Genomic DNA, 23,575 nt, shown 5'->3' with positions numbered 1-23,575 from the left:
GACCGTATTTAAATTGTTCCGGAATAAAGGTTCTTGGACCATATTTAAACTGAGCCAGAAAAAAAGGTTCCTGTATCGAATTTAAATTCAGTCTGAAAAAAGGTTCCTGGACTGTATTTAAATTGATCTGGTAAAAAGGTTCCTGGACCGAATTGAAATACTTTACAGATAAAAAGGTTCTTTACGGTCCAGAACCCATTTACGCTTACTGATTTTCTTTCCTGGACCATAATTGAATTTATTTAAAAATCCTGGACCTTTAACAACCTTGGATTACACATTTCAAGTAACAAGTAACACAATGTCTAGGGTAAATAAGGTACTTCTCAGTTTGCAACACTCAATTTGATTCAACACTCCTCCAGAAATATTACAAAAATGTCTTTAATTGTATCAATACAATTTATTTATTGATTATTCACAAACACATTATTGTCTGATTACAAGAATTTTTTCAGTTTACCTTATTTTACAACCCATAGAGCTAACATTTTTTTTTGTTTTGTTTTGTATGTCTTACAGCAATTCCTAGATTATATTATCAATACATCTACATAAATAATATACTATATTACCAGAACTCACATCTCCTGACATACACATCACATAGTATGCACAAAAAAACAAAGTATTATGTAATGAAAATGTTGAAACATAAATGAAGTATGCAATAATCATCAGATGTTCCAAAGATAACATGTATGTGACGAGAGGAAAAAAAAAAGGACTAGACAATAAGTTTCACAAGTTGTTATCTTTGAAACATCAAGCATTACATAATTTGCTTCAACAGTTTTTCTTCCTTCAAAACATTATTTATGCTTATTTTCAATGTTTACTTCTCTCAAGCTTACAGTTAGCATGCAATAACAGCTCCAGTTTAGTAACCTACAGGTCCGTACAAAAAAAGCTGGCAGTGTAAAGGCTACACAATATTCTTGTCTCTTATTCCATATATTTTAGAACAAATATTTTTCTTACAAGTCCAGAAAGTTCACAAAACTGTAATATACATATATATTGTAGTTTGTATATCTGTATTCGTTGATATGTATTTTTTTTTTACAATGTGACAAAGATGTTCTTTGTAGAATATGGCCTGATGGTGTTACAAAAATAAAGTTTACACAAATTCTGTATTAATTCATACAATTCGATTTTTCATACCAAATAATTCAACAGGAAAAAAATGAAAACTTTACAATCAAAAAAATCTAATAAGCTGTGAAATAAACCTAGATCTCAACACAACTCCTGGCCCCAACATAATCTCTGCAAAACTCCTTGATGTTCCCAACACTTGTAAGGGCAACATAGCCCTATTAAATAACATTATTACTAACTTTTCACTCAGATTATGTTTTGTGTGTGGTGTTTTTCCCCTATTTAAAAAAAAAATACTTGTAATCAGACAGTGTAAGGGTGAGAGAAACAAGCTTCGAAACTGCCACTTATGAAATAACTTAAATGAGGAACTTTACATAAAATACACACAATTTATGTTTTGACAGTTTCTGCAGAGAACATGTCCAGTTTTCCCCACTAATTTCCTCTAGAATTCTCTGTGTAGTTGTTACGCCCCTCCCTGCCGTTTCATCCTTCTGTTGGCACCTGACAGTGTGTTACAAATTTTGCCCTTCCAAGTGTGGGGCAGAATGGAATAACAGCGATGAGGCACAGGGTTTTGCTTACAAGTCAGATTCACCGTAGAGTGCAGTGGAGAAGGACATGTAGTCGAGAGCTCCAGGCGTAGCATTTGGCCCCTTGTATGGTGGCATACGCTGTATGCAGTACTCAGCTTGGTCAGGTGGTAATTCGCGACGCAGTTCATCTGGCAAGATGTATGGCTGCAAAGAAGAGCATGAATGAAACTAATCTCCTCCGTCACACACGATGTAACTATTACTAAGCTAAACCCTGTCATTACACTACTAGTTGATGCTTCTATCACCATCTAAACAACAATCAAATACCCAGTGAAATTATAATGGGCGAGAAGCACATAAAAAACATTTAGAGCTGAAACGGCAAAGTTTTATTTTTTAGATCACTGCAAATGAAAGATTATGTTACTGTTTTCACACACGTACTGTGTAGAAATATCAGCAAAAATATGCAGGCTCGACCAGGACTCGAACCTGGCTTTCTGGGATAATGTGCTATTGCTCAACGTAATCACCTACCGAGCCAGCCCTGGTTTCGGAAGATCAGTTGGTAGAGCAATAGTATGGTATGCCAGAGACACAGGTCAAACCTGGATTCTGTGCTGAAATTTCTATGAAAGAGTTGGTAACACAGACAATATCGAAAATCATTACACTAAACAAAATCAAATATGTCATTACCAGTGGCAGCGATTAGGGGGGTCGAGGGGGGGGGGCACTTGCCATCCCCACTTGTTGCCACTTTGCCCCCCCCCCCTAAACTTTATCTACCAAGGGAAAGTAAACTGTTCTTGCCCCGTAAATTTGGAACCACCACTGGTCATTATTGAAAGGGTTTCCATTAGTTGCTACCAAACTATTCAAAATAAAATAATTAATTTTGCTTGAAATTGTTCAGCTATAAGTATAAAATAGGCAAATGCCTTTCACCTAGGATGAAACTGCATAGTGTACTACAGCATCAGAATGCATTACTGTACAACATATGAACATGTATAATTCCAAAGGGATAGGGCACAGTTCAGAAGCTGAGATCCCATTTACACCATTCTGGCTATATCATGTGTGTATCAACGTGAACTTAAAACAAGCTTTAGCAAAACTTTACGGAGCATGTAGATTTGGAGGTAAAATTCACATAAAAAAAAAAATTGGTGTGATCAGCACCATTGCCTGGTTTGCTTTATTCTACATTTAGTGGCATGCTGGGTAACCCCAGCATCATATGAACTAGGAAACATCGCAGTGTCCACATGCAAATCACTGCCTACACCACTAAAGTTACTATAGACACCCTTATGTTGTTAATACTTTTCGTTCTCAGGATTACAATTACATAAATTTATGTTAAAGATTATCCAAAATTATATGCATTTATCTAGTGCATGTCATTTCTGTAACTTACCTTGTCTCCTGCCAAAATACGGAAGGAGTCGATCACTTGCTCAGCAGTGTCCACATCTGTAGACTCACGAGTCATGAAGTCAAGGAAGGCATCGAAATGAACAAAGCCACTGTTGTTCGGATCCACCACAGCTATGATGCGTTGGAAGTCAATCTCTCCCTATAAAAATTCATATTCATTATGCTGACCAACTCATAAGTCACATTAAAATTTTGCCACTAATAAAAATCTAAAAAAATAATAACAAAAAAAAAGGTAAAGTGTTCCCCTGTGCATAGCACCACGCCATGAAGGCGTATAGGGGGTGTGGGGGTAACGCCCCACACTTTCTTGATCCGGTCGTGAGTGGGGGTGATGTGATCAGCATCACGCCCCTGACCGCCTTTACCCCCCAGGGTTTCCCCCAGGTACCCATGTTATTCGACGCTGGGTGGGCGCCGGGGCCGCTTCCACCGTTAGAAAAGTTCCCGGATTAAAAATAATAACAATAATTTTAAATAATATCTTTAAAAGTGTTTTCTTTATTCATTCTACACCTAGTCAAGCGAAATATAGTTATAAATAGCACAATAAAAACTAAAACTTCGAAGATTTATCCCTTGTGGGGGGGGGGAAGAAAAGAGTACACAAGGAGTAAAAAGAAAGTAAAGAAGAACACATATTGTGCAAAATTTATGAGAAGATGGTGTCTGCTTCTTTTACCATTTTACCTTATTTTACTCTTTCTCGACAAAATCTGAAAATCTCTTTGTGCTTGGGTCTTTTTTTTTTTAATCCATGGATATCAACAAGAATAGCACATGGCATGAGAATATATTTAAGTGAACTAATTTTCATTGTTAATATCCATTTTCCCTTGATTCTTCCAATGAAATGCTAAACTCAAGGAGTTCCACCTACCTGTCGATCCTTTCCAATGCTGTATCCTAAGCTTACGAGGCATGACTTGAACTCCTCAGGAGTCAGACGACCAATACGGTTCTTGTCAAAGTGATTGAAACTGCTGCGGAATTCGTTCAGCTGGTCCTAGATAAAGGATAAAATATCTTAAATGTTTTGTTTAAATCTTGCTGGCTGTATCGTTAAATGTATCATCAATGGTAATTCTGCATTATAACAATCCTATTGAAACTTGGGGGTTGTTACTGATGGTGACTGTATAAAAGGCATAATGAGACTTTATTTCATAGCACTAAATGACACTTCTTATCTAAAGTGAATCCACTATCTAGGTAGTTTATAATAATGCACAAAAACACAAAAGTACAAACATTTGGATATTTATTTGTTCTGTACTAAAACGTTTCTGACCTAGAATCAAAATATAAAATACATATTCCACTTCCTATATGATACATTTAATTACAATGAACAGCACAGTTATTGAAAAGCAGATTGAAAAATATCACTAGAGTAGAGTTTGAACCAGGTCTTGTTGATACAGAACAGTCTGAAAGACCAGCAACCAATTTTATGTACTGAAAATATACAATTCACAGAATGAAACCAAAATATTTACTTGTCACATGACATTTTTTATTAATGAAATTGCACACTTCACAGTTGTAATAATCATTTTACGTGGGTGACACTAAAAGTTTTTAGATGCGGCAACACTGATTGCAGCAATACATTGTCTCTAGGATATGTTGAAGTTAGTAGTCTGTGAAGTGTGATAATGCTGCAGAATTTATAGTTGTTAATTGTTGTGTGCCAGAAATTAGTCAATTATTGTCGTGTGTACAGTAAAATGGATTTAACACGGGAGCACTTCAGAGCAATGATTTTTTACGATTTTCGAGCAGGTTTAACGCAGCAGCAATGTTATGAAAGGCTCCGAAATGCATTTCAGGAGGAAGCCCCATGCCGTGCGACTGTGTTTAATTGGTTTTTAGAATTTCGACGTGGACGTCAGAAACTCAGTGATGAATTACGTGATGGTCGTCCTGTGACAGCAACTTCTCAAGAAAACGTCGACAGAGTGCGTCGCATGATAGAGGAGGATAACCGGGTGACATACGCAGTTATTAATGCAACACTGGGTATTGGTATGAGTCAGGTTCAAACGATCCTGCATGACCGCCTTGGTGTCAGGAAGCTCTGTGCCAGATGGATCCCACACCATCTTACTCAGGAGCAAAAGCAGGCACGGGTCACATGGTGCATGAAAATGCTGGACAAATTTAACCAAGGACAATCAAATGCAGTGTATGACATCGTAACAGGTGACGAAACTTGGGTGTACTGTTATGAACCCGAGAGCAAACGACAGTCGACGCAGTGGATCTTCCCGGATGAAGACCCACCAACAAAAGTCAGGAAGGGACGAAGTGTTGGCAAACAAACGGTTGCCACTTTCTTCAGTCGGACGGGCCATATTGCGACAGTGCCGCTACAGGGACGTCGGACCGTTAATGCTGAATGGTACACTATGGTTTGTTTACCGGAGATCGTACGGAAAGTTCGTGAAAAACGCCCACGAAGTCGCATTATTGTGCATCAAGACAATGCACACAGCCATACAGCAGTACGAACAATTGAATTCTTCAAAGCCTCCAACATCGAAGAAATGACTCATCCTCTTTACAGTCCCGACCTCGCCCCTTGTGATTTCTTCCTGTTCCCTAAAATCAAGGATACATTACGAGGTTCTTCATTTCCTACTCCCGAGGAGGCAGTCACCGCCTTCGTTCAGTGCATTGAAGAGGTGCCTGCAGATGTGTGGTCCCAGTGCTTTCACACTTGGTTTGAGCGGATGAACAAGTGTATCAACTGTCATGGAGAATACTTTGAAAAATTATAGCATTCATACTTTTGGTCTGCAGTGTTTTACTTGCCCGTGTCTAAAAACTTTTAGTGTGACCTATCGTATAATGCAGAGACCAGACCTCAATATCTAAAGGTTGATTGTGGAGTGATCACAGGGAGATTTTGAGCTCCCATGTAGCCTAATGGTTAGTGCTCTCGTCCTTGGTGCAAGTGGTCCCAGGTTCGAATCCTTGGAAGCTCCAAAATTGTGTTGACCCAGTTCCTGAGGACAACTGGGGAGCTAATTGAAATTGTTAATATTGCATCAGTATGTAATTCATGTTAGTTGTCCATATTTCTCCTTAATAAATCGTTGCTGCAATAAATCTTGAGAGTATCATTTAATGTACCACTTAGGACACTAAAGTGACACTTCACCACCAACTGCACACATGCAGATGAGCACCAACACTAGCCACAACTAGTCTCACTCTGCCAAAACAAAGCATACAATACTGCACATTCTATTGAAAAATGGCCCAGTCCAAGCGAAATGTGCAGCATGCCATGCCACTCTGATGTGAAAGGTCTCATTTCTTAAGGAGATATGTCATTTTGTCTGAAATATCCCTGACTGAAATGGACCATATTAGTGTAACGTCACACTGGAAGATTAAGTCCAAACAAAGCGGTCACGTGTTTTTCTCCTATTCAAAGCCATTGAAAATTTTCCATCGGGATAAGAATTGTGACAGCAGTTATGAAACAAAATTGTAATGTGTATCATACATCAATGTAAAGATGAAATTTTGGAGAATACATCTATATATTACACATACCTTACAGATGAGAATGTAAATAAATGGAGTAGGAAATTGAGTAAAGCGAATGCTCCTAACGGCATCCGATCCGGCAGTCAATGGCCAGCACCACTGCAGTCACGTGAGGCTGTTGGTTTCTCATCATTCATAGCGGCAGTGTGACCGCTGTGCTCGGAACTGGAATATCTAGAGTCCCAGTGAAAGACACATTGGAACTTCTAGGAAACCACTTTCCACCAGCCATAGTTAATCTCTTCCGCCACACGCTAACTTCCACATATTTCCTCTACAACGGGAAATATTACGAACAAACTGACGAAGTGGCCATGGGTTCACCACTCTCACCAGTGATCGCGAACTTCTTCATGGAACATTTTGAACATGAAGCATTGAAAGATGCTCCCAACCAACCTTCCTGTTATTACAAATATGTGGATGACACGTTCGTCATTTGGCCACATGGACAACCGGCATTACAGAGCTTCTTCGACTTCCTCAACAAACGGCATTCAAATATACAGTTCATCATGGCGATAGAAGAAGATGGCCGCCTCCCTTTCCTGGACATCCTAATCCGCTGCAAACCAGATGGCACCCTCGGACATAGTGTGTACAGAAAACCCACCCACACTGACCTGTACCTAAATGCCAATAGCTTCCATCACAAAGCACACCGCCTCGCTGTTCTGAACACTCTAGCCCACAGGGCAGTAACCGTTTCTGACCAGGAGAATCTACAATAAGAATTCACCCACCTCAGAACCAGTCTACAGCAGAATGGATACCGCATCAGAGATATCAACAGGGCCATCAATAAGGCAGTTTCATTTCAGCAGAAACCAAACACTGATAACAGTGTGGCCCTTAGAAGGACCGATTCTTCACAGCCAAGAGAAGCCGAACATGAGGACGAGGCCCTTACAAGTACCGATACTGCACCGCACAGCCCCTCTACCAGCAGCAACACAGGACAAGAATGCCCTACTGTAACAGTTTTCCCATTCGTAGGACACATCTCCGGGAAGTTAAGCAGAATTCTAGCCAGACAAGGGGTGAAGACAATTCACAGACTGCCACTGAAAACCAAGGCCCTACTCCGTTCAGTCAAAGATAACCTGAAACTTCGTATTCCAGGAGTATACCGAATACCCTGTGAGTGTGGGACACCATACATAGGCCAAACGGGATGCACCATTGAGCAGCGGCAGAATGAACATCAACGTAATATCCGATTTTTCCAACCGGAAAAGTCAGGACTTGCTGAACACAGCATCACCGAGGGACACAGGATTTTACTTGCAGACACCAAAATAATAGCCAAATGTGTTGGTTACTGGGATCGACGGGGAAAGGAAGCCATAGCCATATCACGAGAAAGCACCAATCTCAACAGGGACGGGACTCCAGCTCAGTCATGCCTGGAACCCACTTCTCCGTAAAAACAAGACACCAGCCAATGAGAACACCAGGATCCAGAGAGAGCCAATAGGAAGACGGAATCCAAACTCCGCCACATTATAGTCATGTATATTAACCATTTCTACATTCCCTGAAGATGAGAGCAACGTATGCCCTTGAAACGTTGGAAGCAAACTCCAATTTAACCTGGCTGGTAACCCGAGAACACTTGTTCGAATTGCAAATAGATTTAAACATAGAAAAAACAGACACTGTATGTATAAACCAATCTCCCTGCACCAAGTAAATTAAAGTACCTGAGTAATGCCCTTTGAATCTCGAGTCAGGATCTGGTTCTCAACCTCATTGATGTTGCGGTTGATGGAAGTCAGCAGCTGCTCCCATCCTACACGAAGAGTCTCCATTGTGTATTGAGTGTACCTGAAGACAAGAAGTTCAATTAATTGCTAATCCATAACTTGTACAATGTGCAGCCACAATGCAAATACATATTACATGTTTCTTCATACAGTTCAAATATGATCAAGAAAATTGACACAATTATCTGCCAACAATGTTGAGTAAAAATTACAATAGCTTTATTTCATTGCTCTTCTACCTTTTTACTTTCTGCACTTTTTGATCATAATTTCCATCATATTCATCACTGTATATGTTAGATATAGCATAAAAAAAGGGTTTTTTGACTGTATGTGTTAGGGAAAACTACTTTTACTCAGAGTATAGCTTACATCTTGTGCTAATATAAATTTTAATGGATAAATTTGTACATCTAGCATATATATCTTTTCTTTGCACAATATTTTGACCTTAGCGACCATCTTTAGGTGAATAGAAATAGAATAAATGTGGACATGATTCACTAGATGATGAATGTTTGATAGGTCAGAATAGCACTGAATAAAATATATAACATTCAGAACTTGGAACAATATCTTTTACACCAATATCCATTGATTCTTCATTACCTATGCACAAGTGATGCATTAAATCACACAGGATGCACTTCTTATTGGCAGATATTCTTAACAGAGAATATATGAATTATTTTTTGGCATACATTTTAATTGTAAAAGTAGGAAGTTAAATCTAAAATAAGAAATAGAACAAAATGCAAAAAAGAGTTAATAAATAATTTTTCACCTATTTTCAAAGATCATGCCCTCTTGTACAGCCTGGTGGATCTTTTCCAGTTCATCGAGATGAGGTTTGTATGCATACACAGCTTGTTCGTATTCCTTCAGCCGGTGCAGTTGATCCTCAAGAGAGCCCTGTTAGGAAATGGATGAAGTTCATAATTAACATTAATTCAGCAGAACCCTAATTTTATATTCATGGATTATATATTTAATATACATTATCCAAATACTCCCGGATTTTATATTTCCTCCATTATAAGCCTTAGACTATTGAAGTATACTCCTATCAGCACGGTTCAAACATCAGTAGTATAGTTTAGGAATCACATGAAGCAAGCAAAATTTGAAATTTTCTTAATTTTTTACCACCATTGTACTTTAATTCTTTAATAAATTATGGCTATTTTAATATAATTATCACACATGGATATCTTTAGTATAACTTTGATACAGATTTCCAATGGCAGATTTCCAATGTAATACTCTCATTCAAGCATTTGTAAATTTCTGAGTAACTTCTAAATTACTAAAGTATTGAAATATCAGAATAGTAGATTAGGGATGATACAGATTAATTGTTGCTCTATTGACACCAGCTGATATAGGCATATTGATACATAGTTTATTGGTATTATTACCGATAAATTTTACTGATCCGATATTTCAATAAATACAGTGTAAAATTCTGCCATTTTATTATTTTTGCAAATATAGAGGTGTAATTCACAACAATCATGTGGTTACATAGATTAATTTAGATTAATTAAGAAAGTGAACAAACTATTCAGTCTTCATGAAACTTTACAATTTTATATCAGATTAGCTGAGCATCAGAAATGTATAAATAAATTTATATCAGTACTTTGTCAGCAAGAAATGATAAAACTAATTTTATAAGGAACAAATTTCATATATATCCTCACAAGGAATTACAGGACAATTCAAGGAAACTTTAAATTATCTAAATGGGCATTGTTAGGAAGATAGGAAAAATTGGGAGATTTAATAAGAAGTTTCAAATCCAGGTAAGCAGTAAAATACAAATACGTAGAAGTTGAAAGATCTTAAAAAGAAGTGTAGAATGATATTAAATACATAGTTTCTGTTCATTCTCTAACAATGCACAGCTCGTCTAATCATTGTACGGAAGAAGCACTCCACTATTTTTATTTCAACTACTGCGGAACCTTGCATTTACATTCCCAAATTTTACTTTTTCCCACATTTCAAGATTTAGCCACAGATAAGAAATTAAGAAGAAAATAGTTTGAAAAAGGCTAGACCTGCATCTGCATAGGAAGTAGAATAGGTGGCTGAACACAAGCGAACAAGAGAGTATTTGTGCAGCTATAAAATATTGGAACTGTGCCCACGAAACCAGAATAGACTATTGACTCCATCTAATTAGGTGAGCACAGTGGCATCACAAGTTGGCACGCTGCCTTTCTCTCCTTCTTAAAGGATTACATCTCTCAGCCAACTAGGAGAAACAAAATCTTTATCGTTCAGTTTCCCCTGACCTTGAAAAAAATGAGAAACAATTAACAAGTAATCAGACATGTAAACAGTAATTAAGTTTTTGTTTGTCTGCAACAATGAAAATAATAATTTTCTCCCCATTTAATATTTTTTCTTCAATTTGGAAATCTATGGTATCTATTTCTGTTTGATTTTATGGTGTTATGAACAATTAGCTATCTTCATCATGTCTTTATTTTGTAACCAAAATTCTCAATATTATAGTTTCTGTATAGCAAGCAGTTTATTTTTAACTTCTTTGCAATCCTTGAAGATAAATTATTCAATTTAATATAAATTAAAATCTTATCTGTTTAAATTATGTAACCAGTAGAAAGAATGACTTTATGAGAACAAAAAGGCCAATGATAAAACTACTTTTGGGTGCATCAACCTTGTGACTTCTTGCACCCATCATGAATGCAGACTCGGGACTTCATACTGCAAACATAAGCCCAATAGTAAATGCTGTAACTAACACCATATGTAAATTTATATTTACAAATTATATGGTGATCCAACAGTAGGAAAACAAAAGTTTACAGGGTCGGGAGACAGAATACACAAAGGCTGTGCAATAGTTTTTCTTGTATGTACGCATTGCTTGCATTATAGAATTATTTTCCTGTAGTTTACGGTTATAACAAGCATAAGAAAACAGTTTTTCTTTGTGACGTTTCAGAACACACGCTCCTTTCATCAGACATTTATTTTCATTTTGACTAAAGATACAGTTATAACAATGGTTAGTAATTTTTAAACAAAAAAAAATCTGTTATATAATGGATGTTGTCAATGTTACATTGTTGTAATATAGCAACTTAACTGTGAAAAAAGCAGTCTTTCTTTTTCTTTTTTTTTTTTTACCAAGAAGTTTGGAATGTACATTTAATGAATTCAAAATGAGAAACTCTCTACCAGATGTGGAAACCACAGGAATATATAATATAAGTTGTTCATGTTCAAAAGATTATGTGGGACAAACAGCAAGGAAAATGGAACACGATTTGGACATTATAAATCTAAACCCAAGAACAGGTTTGCCAACTCATATCATCGAAGAGAAGAGAAGCATTTGATTAAAAAGAGAAGGGTTTTAAAAAGATTAACAGGAAACACAGAGTTGAATGTCTGGGAAGCTTCGTTCATTGCAGAAGAACACTGGAATAAATTAAATAATGAAAATGGTAACATAGATCCAGTATGGAGTTTTCTTTTTCACAAATGGAGTAGGCCACCATCTTTAAAATTTAATGTAATTTAATCTGAAATAAAAATAAAACAGACTGCTTTTTTCACAGTTAAGTTGCTATATTACAACAATGTAACATTGACAACATCCATTATATAACAGATTTTTTTTTTGTTTAAAAATTACTAACCATTGTTATAACTGTATCTTTAGTCAAAATGAAAATAAATGTCTGATGAAAGGAGCGTGTGTTCTCCTGAAAAATCACAAAGAAAAACTGTTTTCTTATGCTTGTAATAACCGTAAACTACAGGAAAATAAAGGCTGTGCAATTGAGAGGATGTATGTTTGAAAATTAAACCACTACAAAGTACTGAAAAACACAAGTATGCCAACACAGTTACCGAAACATACCTGAAGACCCATTCCAATAGCTGTGACTGCATCCATCTGCCTTTCAATCCAGGGCCCGACTTGATTGGCTTTCTCAGCAAACTGTCGGCGCACCATCTCATTATCTAGATCATGAGTTAAGGGAATATTCTTTGGTTTTCTTATCTGGAATCAAGTGTTTTTAAATTCTACTTTCCTTGCAAAACCTGTCTGCAGAACAGAAAGTTTTGCCAAAAGTGACAATAAATCACATCCTCAACGCACGGCCATGAAAATAGGAAGCTGGGCAGAATTGCACTGACAGGGTTGCTACGATTTTTTGATCATAAAATTCCCCGACACTTCCAGGTTTCCCAGTCCAAAAATGAAATTTTTCCAGACATGTTTATCATCATGATTTTTGCTTTTGAACCTTGTGTTTTTCAATTAAATATATAATCCCTTAATTATTATGAATATTCACTTTCACAACTTTTTTTTAGCAAAATTCATTCTACACACACACAAGAATGTGTGAAAATTCGAAGAGTAAAATGTAAAATTACGATCGGCATCAAATATATTGGGTGCTACAATCACTTGCATCTAGCCTTCAGGCTAAGGTAACAGAGGTACATTATTTCACCATAACAGATCTCCACAATATAAAAACAACAGAAAAAGTTCATAAACTACATAATATTCATAAACCATACACAATTTTTCATTTTCTGGTGGATTTATAGTGTTGTAGAAAATACTGCCTTTTTGCTTACATTTATAAGTACACAGCATCTGGAGAAATTTTTGTTGCATATAGGAATTCTATAGGAAATGGAAACAAGACTAAGATCTATCTTCACCAACCTTTCCGATAATTATGATCATATTGTCAATGTACTTTAGTTATCAATCAGATATCTGGACTGCAAGTTTTACTTTGATATTCTTTCTAATATCTAGTATCTAATATCTAGTATTATAAAAGTGAAAATTTATTACAGAAATTCGAAGGAACCATAATTTTGCCCAAGACTGAGAATCATAAGAACAAAAGAAACAAGTTTCTACACTGAATATTTTTTGGGAGTGGAATCACAAGGACCGAATCCAGAAGTGGAAGTGAACTGCTTGTTCATTTTGCAACTTTTTCTCTTGCAGACCCCAAACTGCACGTAAATTACAGACGATCTGCAAAATTCCCTGACATTTCCCCGTTTTTCAGATACATAGCAACCCTGACTGACGTCACAAATAGGAATAGGAAAAGCAAATCGAGAGCAGGATAAAAGTTGCTGGTTCCCACGCACTGTGTGGCAACAGGCTGCATTGCCTAGTTTGAGCGTTGGATCGACCTATCTCCTGGACATTTTTGAGTCCCATTCAATACAGAGCTGGTGATCGTGAGAATTGAAAATTCGTTACAGGCCCCAGAAATGAAGTCCCATATCTACATGTCTACAACGAGATTCTCTTAAACCTTTGAACACATGGGGTTGTGCTCCGATGTGGCAACAGCATGAATTTCTGCCACCTGCCTCATTTTATGACCATGTGTTTAGTCATGCAATCAGTCTTCAAATTTCACTAAAACTGAATTTTCTTTACAGACCATTCATTTTGTGCAAATTATTTTTAGAAGATGCGTAAGCACCAGATGTATCATTTACTGTTTGTACTATTCATAGATCCTGTAGTAGACATTACAAGTTGTAACGTATTGCTTTCTTTGTGATCATTACGATGATTTTATCGTTTGTTCACTGCAAAATACGTAACAAATCTGCTATGTCTCAGGATGAAATGCTCTGCATTTGTTCTTTCATCATTTTGAAGTAGTTGTTGCATCAGCCGCTAGATGGCTCAAGTTGCTCTATTGCAATGCTCTTCAGCTTCGACACTCTTCGCTTCGCACTTGGCCTTGCTACAGACAGTACTTGCACGATTGCCTTGCATTGACATGGCGAGTGGTAGGTCACGCACCATGGATCTACTAGACGTGTAACGACTCGGATGAAGTTGTTTTTTTTGACTACATGATTTGATTGGTGTAATAAAGATGGGTACTGGAAACCCGTCGATTATTGGAACAGACAGTTACTGTAGTACCAGCGAGTGAAGAAAAAACATGAAGTGGTTTATGAACGTGCATACTGCTGCACAATTCAGGAAAACTCATTTTCACGTGCATTCTGTTTCTGCTCGATTGGAAGTTACGTGACGTTTGGAGAACGAATTGCCTTGAGACAGCCCTAAGAAGTCGTGTTCGTACAGCATGGTTTGGTATACACTTTGCACTTACTTTACTTGCCCATGTTGACGAGAAATACAAGAAGTTTACAGAATAGGATTTTCTGTTCTTATCCATGTTTTTACATTTTCATGAATTGCAAGTTTCATGTGCGTTGGTACACGAGGTCGTGTTGGAACATTCTGGAAGTTAAATACGAAAACGAGACATGTACTCATGAGGTTGTGGTGTGATTCATAATAAGTGAAAAGTAGAGTGCAACGAACCATTACTACATGGTTATATTTGGTTGACCGTGTCAATTATTGAAACATATTTTTGATATGCGTAAGTTTACGCCACAGCATGTTCAATAATTATAGTGACGTGTATAAGTTTGAACCACGAAGGTCAGAGCTTTAAAACAGTCAAATAAAAGAGAAAAATTATCATTCCCACCTTTTCTAATTAGTCATTTTGGAACAAGCACCAATTAATGTAGAATGAAGTAACATAATTTTGAATGTTTAGAATTAATGTATAGCAGAATAAAGAGCACCTCACGTAATGTTGACCTTTTGTAACATGTGATAAATTAACTAATTGTCACGCTACAAATCATTGCTTGTACGAAACATGTTTAAGAATACAACCCCCCTGTTGACGTATTGTCGACGTGGAATGAATTGTTACAGCTTAAAAAGCAAATACTCTTGAAATTGTTACTTGTCTTGTTCTAATTATATTTGAATACTACTCAAATTAAAATTTATTGTTGGAAGTGCTTAAATTTTCATGTGTTTTGAGTGCAAATAAACTATTGTTAAATTATTAAATTAGAAAGTAGAAAGTAAGACTATTATTTATCAAGAAATTAGGAGCTCATGTGCATGTATGTACGTACAAAATAATAATCCTTCTATCTTTTTTGGATTAATTTGTCGATGCATTTTACCTAATGGTTTTGTTGCATAGTGTAGATGACTAGTGTGTAGGAAGGTAGCATGGTGATACTGGTTGTGATATTGTGCATTTTTGATGAATGGTTTAATTTTGATGATTATTGCTGAAACTAATCCTCCCTTTATAAGGATGCATAGTAATTTTGGGTAAAACCAGTATTTTTGTCATGGTTGCATTGACTTTCTGGTTTTTTTGAGAATCTCACGTTGAGATTTTAGGTGATGTGCAACAACATGTCAAAAGCCTTCAAATTATAGTGACTATTGTAAATTGCTAGTTGTTTGGGTTTTATTTAGTATCCACAGCCTTCAGCACTTGCTTCATTATTCCACCATTGAACCAACTAGCATATTACAAAGTCCATGAAAAACCAGACCTGATAATTCAGCAATTATGATATAATGTATTCTTCCAGAATTAGGTCTTCTTGACAAATATATCATGGGGAAGTAGATAAAATTAATTACACGTAGCTCTAGAACAATTTTCTGTCTTACAACATGTCATTTGCAACAAACTCTTAGATTTCACACTCAAGTGACAAGCAACAGGAGAACACACTTCACTAGCTCACTTTTGTTTGCAACAAGCAAACATTCTAGTCCAGTCCGAGCGACAACAAAGTGGCAAGTGGCACATGCAATGTGATGCATCACTCCAGTGTGAAAGGTTATGCAGTAGAACTTCAACTTTACATTTTCCAAGGGACTAAATGGAAACTTTTATAGCATTTTGCTCTATTGGGACAATGAGAATTGAACGTAACATAAGGATTCCACTGTATTTCTTTCTTCAGGTTCAATTTTGGAGTGATTAAGTGCCTTAAGATTTCCCTTTATTTGGTATCGATTAATTAGTACCATCCATATCAGTATATTCGTAAAATTGATATCTTGACACTTCCAAAAACAGCCTGAAATTGGATCAATAATTGTGAAATTTTGTTACTGATTTTGTGCATATGAAAGTATGGTTTTGTAATATAAATTTACACAATAAGCATCAGAGGCAAAACTCATTGCAGTCACACCATTCAGGACTCACACGAAATATTTGCCATTTAATATCATTGTTTGTGTCCTGCACCATGGCTGTGCAGTCTAAGGCATCATGTTTTGGGCTCAGGCTATGGGATGTCCCAGGTTTAAGTCTCCTGGGGAAAGCGTAACAGCTTTTCCTCTGAGATTTCGGCCTGTGTATGGGACTGGTGATCACTAGGGAGACAAATTTATGGTAAATAAAAACTGAGGAGAGCGGTAAATAAAATGTTAGATCAGCGGTATATACCAGCGGTTGAAAAAAAAATTTGCACACACTTTTTCATTATGAGAGGAAACAACATACAAAGAGCTATAAATTGATAAACTACTTCATTTTCATATACTGTACACATACACAAGTACTTAGCTGTCCAACCAAAAAGAAAACATCAACACAAAATCACTTCATTTCTAAATTGCATATCTCAAATGATTTATTCATTGTATGTATTTAAAGGATATCCTTGCTGTCCAACAAATAAAATAATCTCTACTGCACATACACAAACACATGTTGAAAATCACATGATGATAAACAAAATTCATTCATGACTGAACACAAATGACACCATTGTTTCCCTTGATGTGCGGGAACAGACTAATCTTATCGCTGCTACAGCTAGCAAGTTCAATGAAACTGGAAGTTTGAATGAAGACATTCGGGGGAAGAAAGGAATGCAGCTTGACAGGGAGCGAAGTTTTCGAACTGAGATTATGTGCATGGGAAATTACAATTTGCAGCATCTTCCTGATGCGATCGAAGATAAAACGTTCTTCAGCTGCAAGTGGTACGAAACTTTAGGCAAACGTTTCGTTACAAATCGACAGCTTGCACACACAACCTCGATTGCCAGTTTTTGCATGTTTTCTACTTAATTTAATGATATTTCACGTTTATTTCGTGGAAGAGCACACATTTCGCATTACTTCGCGAATAAAACTCATGCATATTTCATCATTGGGGGTGTAGTTACGTGCAGAATGTTCAAAATTGCATCTTTTTTTCACATTTTGTGATTTCCCGCATAAGGAAAATTCAATGGCCCTAGTGATCACCCACCATTGTGAGGAAATTTGGAAGCTATGAATGAGTAACATAACCTGATCATGGAAAACCTTCAACAACTGGGATTTTGTCGTGTGAACCACGCGTCACCCTGTAACTGGTTGGATGATCATCCGCCTCTGCTGAGGCACGTGGGAGTGAGGCTAGCAGTTGGTAGACAGGCCCTGGCCCTCAAGGGCTGTTGCACCATGGGTTATTATTAATATCAGTGTTTGTAAATTTTGTACTGATATTTTACCAATAATGGTGTCCTTACACCAGGAACATAAAATATACAATTTTAATACACTGAATTTATATAAATATAAGCAAAACATGCAAAAATATTCTAAAAGGATACTCTGTTGTTTCCTGAGCTCAGTTTGTAAGGTAGCATCCCTCTGTGGAACCAACTGTCGTACATCTCCCCACTTCTTAGTGAGATCCTGTTAAAAATAAAAATAAAAGTTGTTCATCATGTTTAGTGAAACTAACCGATAAAAATTTCTACAATTAATCCGATTTTCACTCAATAGAATTTGTTTGTGAAATATGAAAGACATAGACGTGAAACAACACATGGGCAAAATGTCTCTATAAAGACATGAATGATAATTTTATTTGCTTCATAACTTCAAACAAAATTAAGTTCACAATAATAAAATTGCAATAAATAGACTTATAGGGCACAATATCACAAACTAGCATATTGAGAGTAAAGGACTACAATTAGTAAAAATAATACAAAAATAAGTTGATTTTTGATTGTCAATTATGAATAAACTAAACAATAAAATTTAGAATGAAAGGTTGCTAACATTGTATACTTCATAGTTTCCTCACATCATATATATATCTGTATGAAGCAGTGTAATTAAAAATGTTGTTATGATGTCAGATGTTAACTGGATATGTATATGGTGTATCCACATATCATTTGACAGTTTCATAATGAAGTAGGCCAAAATTATAATTCACAGAAATACATCTACTACAAACCAAAAGAGGCAAGTTTCCTCCTACATCACTACAAACTAAGTGCATCTCTATGTTTCTAAGTGCAACCGGACATCTTTGTCATTCCTACCTGAAACTTACTGTCCAGTTCTTCCTTGCAAGCAAAAAATATTAAAACCATCATGTGAACAAACTCATTACCTCAAGAAAAATCATTAATGAATGCAATCACTTGAACTACATAATAGTGATGTATACATTATCTAGTTTGATTAATGTAAAAATATTGTATGTAATCTACGAAAATAAACAAACATGCCAAGTACTTGACTTTTAGAAAAAACTAGAAACAGGCATTCTCATTATATGTATTTCATTTCAAGAATATCAACTGAATTAGCTACATGGAATAGAACAATATTCTTCTGTAGAACAGGAATAAAAACATATGCATTCTTCTTACATAATGTAACCATGAATGTTCTCACTAGAAATTGTTTCATGGTACTAAAGAATATATAGATGTGAGATTTTTCATGCTGTGCAAAGACTTTCACTATTCTCTACTAGTATTTCATCTATAATCATGCACAACAGATTTCTAAAATTACTTCTAGCATTAAGTGTGCATCGAGACATCATTATTCACTGTACAAATATTTCAAGATAACTATTTTACACATATATATATATATATATATATGCATATTATATGATCTCTAGAAATAATAGGATCAGTGATTAGTACAAAATATCAATCTGCTAAAGTTCTATCACTTGAATATATATTTTATGTAGAATTGATATTCATAATTATAGTTATTCAATATCACTGGTATGCTTTGTTCCCACATACAGAGAGACAATGTAAAGTGTGTAAAAAAGAAGCAAAATTGATGATGTTACTTGTTGAACAATTTTGTCCTAGTAATTATACTTAAATACCAGTATTATTAAAAATTATTATCTTTAGAATGCATGATTTGAAATTATATGAGGATTGGTCAATAATTATCTGGAGCGCAGTAATACGTATTTCCGTTTCTGTTGGCAGCACTGTAAATTTTATAATACATTGCTAGGAGTGGTTTCTGCCACTCAGTGCTGTCCAGGTTTGAAAGTTCCACAGTCAGTTGCATCATTGCTGCCAGAACGTTAACAATAGCCACTCTGCTTTCCATTTGTACCAATGAAGAGCAGCATTCACTGATCCGTTTTTGTGGACTGAAAGTGTATCAGGGACCAAAATTCATTCAAGACTTGCAGCATAGTACGGGAACAGCATTTTGACACAATGGAGTGTCTATGAATGGATGAACAAATTCACAATTGGTTGTAAAAATGTTACACATGAAGATTGAGCCTGACACCCATTCACAGTCACCAATCATGAAAAAGTTTAAATGACGACCATAAGCATAACGATGCTTACAGCTTTTTTGTTTCACAAAGTCCCAAGGAGAAGGGTTCAACAAGAAACAGTGCTTGTTACAGCAAGATGCTTGATGATAGGCTAAAGCACACAATTTGAAGCAAACACCAAAGACTACCACCAGAAGACTCCTTTTTTTTTTTTTTTTTTTTTTTTGCATGACAATGTCCCTCTATATACTGCTGTCCACTCTGTTGAAACCCTCCATGAACTCAAGTTTGTGATATTGGCTCATCCTCCACATAGTCCTGATCTTGCACCCTCAGAGTATCACTTAAGGAGGCTTTAAGGAGCCATCAATTCAACTCAGATCAAGAACTGATGGAAACAGTGCTTGCATGGTATGCTGCACAGTTGGAAAAAAAAAGCTTGTGCAACACTGGAACATGCTCATTGAAAAGCATGGAGACTATATTGAATAATTATGTTACTAAAAGTTGTCTATGTTTATTGAAATCAAGTTTATAGCTGCACTGTGAATAATTACTGACTTAGTCTCATATTATGTATTTTCTAGTGCAACAAATATTGAAGCCCAGTAGAATTCTTAAATTCTAATTTCATCTATCTTTTCTTTTTTCTTTAAATTCTAATTTCATCTTTATTTTCTTTTTTTCTTTAAATTCTAATTTCATCTTTATTTTCTTTTTTCTTTAAATTCTAATTTCATCTCATTCTGATATTAATTTCAGACTAACATAATATACAATCTAATTCACACCAAATGAGAAAAGTGAAAATATATTAATGTGTTAAAATATACATTAAAACATTCTGAAACTAGTTCATATTTCATTAAAAAAGATTTTGACTATATCACTCATCAAACAAAAAAAAATAAAACAATAAATTCCTGAGACAAACAAAAAAAATACAAATTTCAAACTTACGTTGGCAGTAAGAGTTGTGTAGGGATTCTCCAATCCTCCAGGCACTTGATACTTCTGCACAATGGCTTCTACTTCACGAACCAATGATACAATAGAATTATACTCCTTGTCGGCCTCACCAAGGGTTGCCTTGAATTGATTGTGTGCATCGATCAAGCCCTGGATTTCTTCCATGGTGTGCACGATGAACATGTCCACCAGGTCCTCCCTAGTCCCATCAAGCCAGTTGTTGAATGGCTGGAAAGCAGGAATTGATATGATCAAATTATATGATTCACTAATCCATTTCTATTACTGTGATGTAATTTGAGAGGGTACACTAGCAGGGTAGCCACTCTAGGACCATGATAAAATTCAAGTATAATTCGCAGTTTTCAAGGCAAACTTTCTAAAAATTCAAGGTTACAAGTACATGTTTTCTGCATTTCAACCTTACACATAACCACCTCTTGCCACCCACACACAAATATATTAACAATTCCAATGTATTCAAAAAATCTACTACTGTAATATTTAATTTAAGGTGCGAAATTTACATTTGCCATTTCACATACTCAGACTCGAAATACATGTGCAAACACGTCACAAATGTTAATCTATGAAAATTTGTTAATTGTATAAAAATTTCAAACTCAAATTTACCTAATCAACTTCAATCTTTCGTCTGTCAGATAGACTCTTCTGGAAAGGACACTAACAAAGTAAACGGACTGAGAGAATTCTGTTTTGTTTTCCTTACTTCATAAAAATAAAAGCTAAACTGTGAGAACTTGCCTCAGGGCATTTATAAATATGTATAAATTCAATGGGATTTGGATTAATAATTTTTCACGTCCCGGAGCCAATAATTCATGCACAATCTGGAATTCAAGGAATTCCCAGTGAGTAGCCACTCTGACTGGAATGAAAGTGTAAGGGTAAAAACACAGTGCGGCACAAGGACCCTTGCTAATCGAAAGAAGCCCAGTCAAACCATAAAAATGTCAGGATATAATGAATGAACCAGATGTCGGACAGGCACCTCGAACAAGCCTCTCCCACTCAAACTGGTCCCCATTCTTTCCGTTGAGCGGAACTCTGTCAAAAGAAACTGGGAAAATGAGGAGGGTGTCTTCCACGAAGGGGAGAAGTGACCTTGAGTGGACCAATAACAGAATATAACATCATTAAGCCTTGTTTCCATGATTATGAAAAACTAAATATGCTGACCAAGGCAGTAATTTATTTTATTAAAAACATAAACTAACGTAACGTTTCAACCTTCTAGCAAGGTCTTCTTCAGACTCTGTATCAAGTACAAAAGTAACCTGATACAACAAAAGGGCATTATATATACACAAACATTACTCCCTCCAGACTATTTAGAAAGTTGTTTGGAACTTTCTAGCAGATGACTTTCACTTGCCAACTTTACTTTCACCTAAAAAGGCTAAACACAAATACTTCCATATAGAATGTGGTTGGACTTTTAATCTCACGCTCTTTTCCCTTCATTTTTCTTCCTTCTCCTCTCCTCTTTCTCTCTTGTCCTTTCCACTCTTTCCAACATCTTCTTCCATTCTTTGTTTAACTTCAGTCCCCCATTCCAGTTCATTGTGTCTTCTTCACCTTTCTTCTCTATTTCCTTGGCTTCCTTCCATTTTCTCACTAGCATTCTCTTCTCCCTTCCTATCTGCTTAGCCTCATCCCACTCTATGTCATGTCCTGTTTCTCTCTTGACATGGTCTGATAGATTTTCAATGTACGACAACCTACCTCCAAATCCGCCCCTAAACATAACCCTCAGACAGGGCCAAAAGTTTGGGTTTAAAGTTCTATGTTTGTGTTAACTGCTGGAAAATAGGTCAAACATCATGTTATACCTTCTTTTCCATCTCATAATATAAGCAATTCCCCCTGCCTTCTCCATCTCCATACCCTCCCTCTCTCTCTCTCTCTCTCTCTCTCTGTCTCACACACACACAAAACACTTGTGAATCTGAGTCTTTTCATTACTTACAGCAGCTCTCTTTGCAAACTCCAGATGAAGCTGATCAATCTTCTCCAGGATCCTTTCAGTTTCATCCAACGCATTTCTTCTCTGTTGTGTCAGGGTTCCTAACCTATCCCATTGGTCGCATATGCGTTGGCACCGAGCATTCACAGATGCACTATCATGATAGTCCAAAGCACTGAAAGCAAGCAAACACTGCACTGTATTTTATAGAAATAACAAGGAAATTCTTGACTATGCATTCAACTGGGACTGTATTTATACTCATGACAAAAACATGGACCTTCTCTCATGATTTTTAAAGCAAGCAAACACTACAATGAATTTTACAGAAACACAAAGGAACTTCTTGACTATGTATTCAACTGGATTTGTACTTACACTCATGTCAAATACAAGAATCTTCTCTCATGATTAAATAACATGATTAAATGAGAGCAAAAGAATATTAAAATGAACTGAATGTAAATTTGCATGAAGGATAGTGTCAAAGTCGAGGTGCTGTTTCTTTCGAACTTTAATAATAAACCTGTGTGTGGTTAAATATTTTTGGATACAAATCATACCAATGATGTTCTAGTATAACTATGATATCTATTTGACTAGTAAAAGATTGAGCATATGTACAGTGCATCACAAAAGTATACTCATGCCAACATTTTATTTGTACCATTCCTTCATTACTTATATATTTTGCAGAATAAAATACATACAGCAAAAACTTCTTCTAACGGACACCTCTGACTC

At 36.1% G+C, this 23,575-nt stretch overlaps 1 protein-coding gene across 3 annotated transcripts in view; it reads right to left on the bottom strand.

Annotated features, from left to right (window-relative positions):
• Positions 1–323: 323 nt before the first annotated feature.
• Actn (alpha actinin) overlaps positions 324–23,575 on the bottom strand; it is a 173,701-nt gene continuing 150,449 nt past the window's right edge. For all 3 annotated transcript variants that reach the window (XM_083111723.1, XM_083111720.1, XM_083111721.1), the window contains 9 exons: positions 22,835–23,006; positions 20,836–21,072; positions 17,918–18,002; positions 12,321–12,424; positions 9,201–9,328; positions 8,354–8,477; positions 3,970–4,095; positions 3,070–3,228; positions 324–1,847 (listed from right to left, as the gene is read on the bottom strand). In XM_083111723.1, the coding sequence (XP_082967849.1) occupies positions 1,689–1,847; positions 3,070–3,228; positions 3,970–4,095; positions 8,354–8,477; positions 9,201–9,328; positions 12,321–12,424; positions 17,918–18,002; positions 20,836–21,072; positions 22,835–23,006 (1,294 nt within the window). In that variant the 3' untranslated portion in view covers positions 324–1,688. The remainder of the gene's footprint in view (positions 1,848–3,069; positions 3,229–3,969; positions 4,096–8,353; positions 8,478–9,200; positions 9,329–12,320; positions 12,425–17,917; positions 18,003–20,835; positions 21,073–22,834; positions 23,007–23,575) is intronic.

The sequence above is a fragment of the Lepisma saccharinum genome, chromosome 25 (assembly GCF_977018435.1).
Source record: "Lepisma saccharinum chromosome 25, izLepSacc3.1, whole genome shotgun sequence".
Taxonomy (NCBI): domain Eukaryota; kingdom Metazoa; phylum Arthropoda; class Insecta; order Zygentoma; family Lepismatidae; genus Lepisma; species Lepisma saccharinum.
Note: the sequence above shows the minus strand (reverse complement) of the source record. Positions and strands in the feature narration are given on the sequence as shown.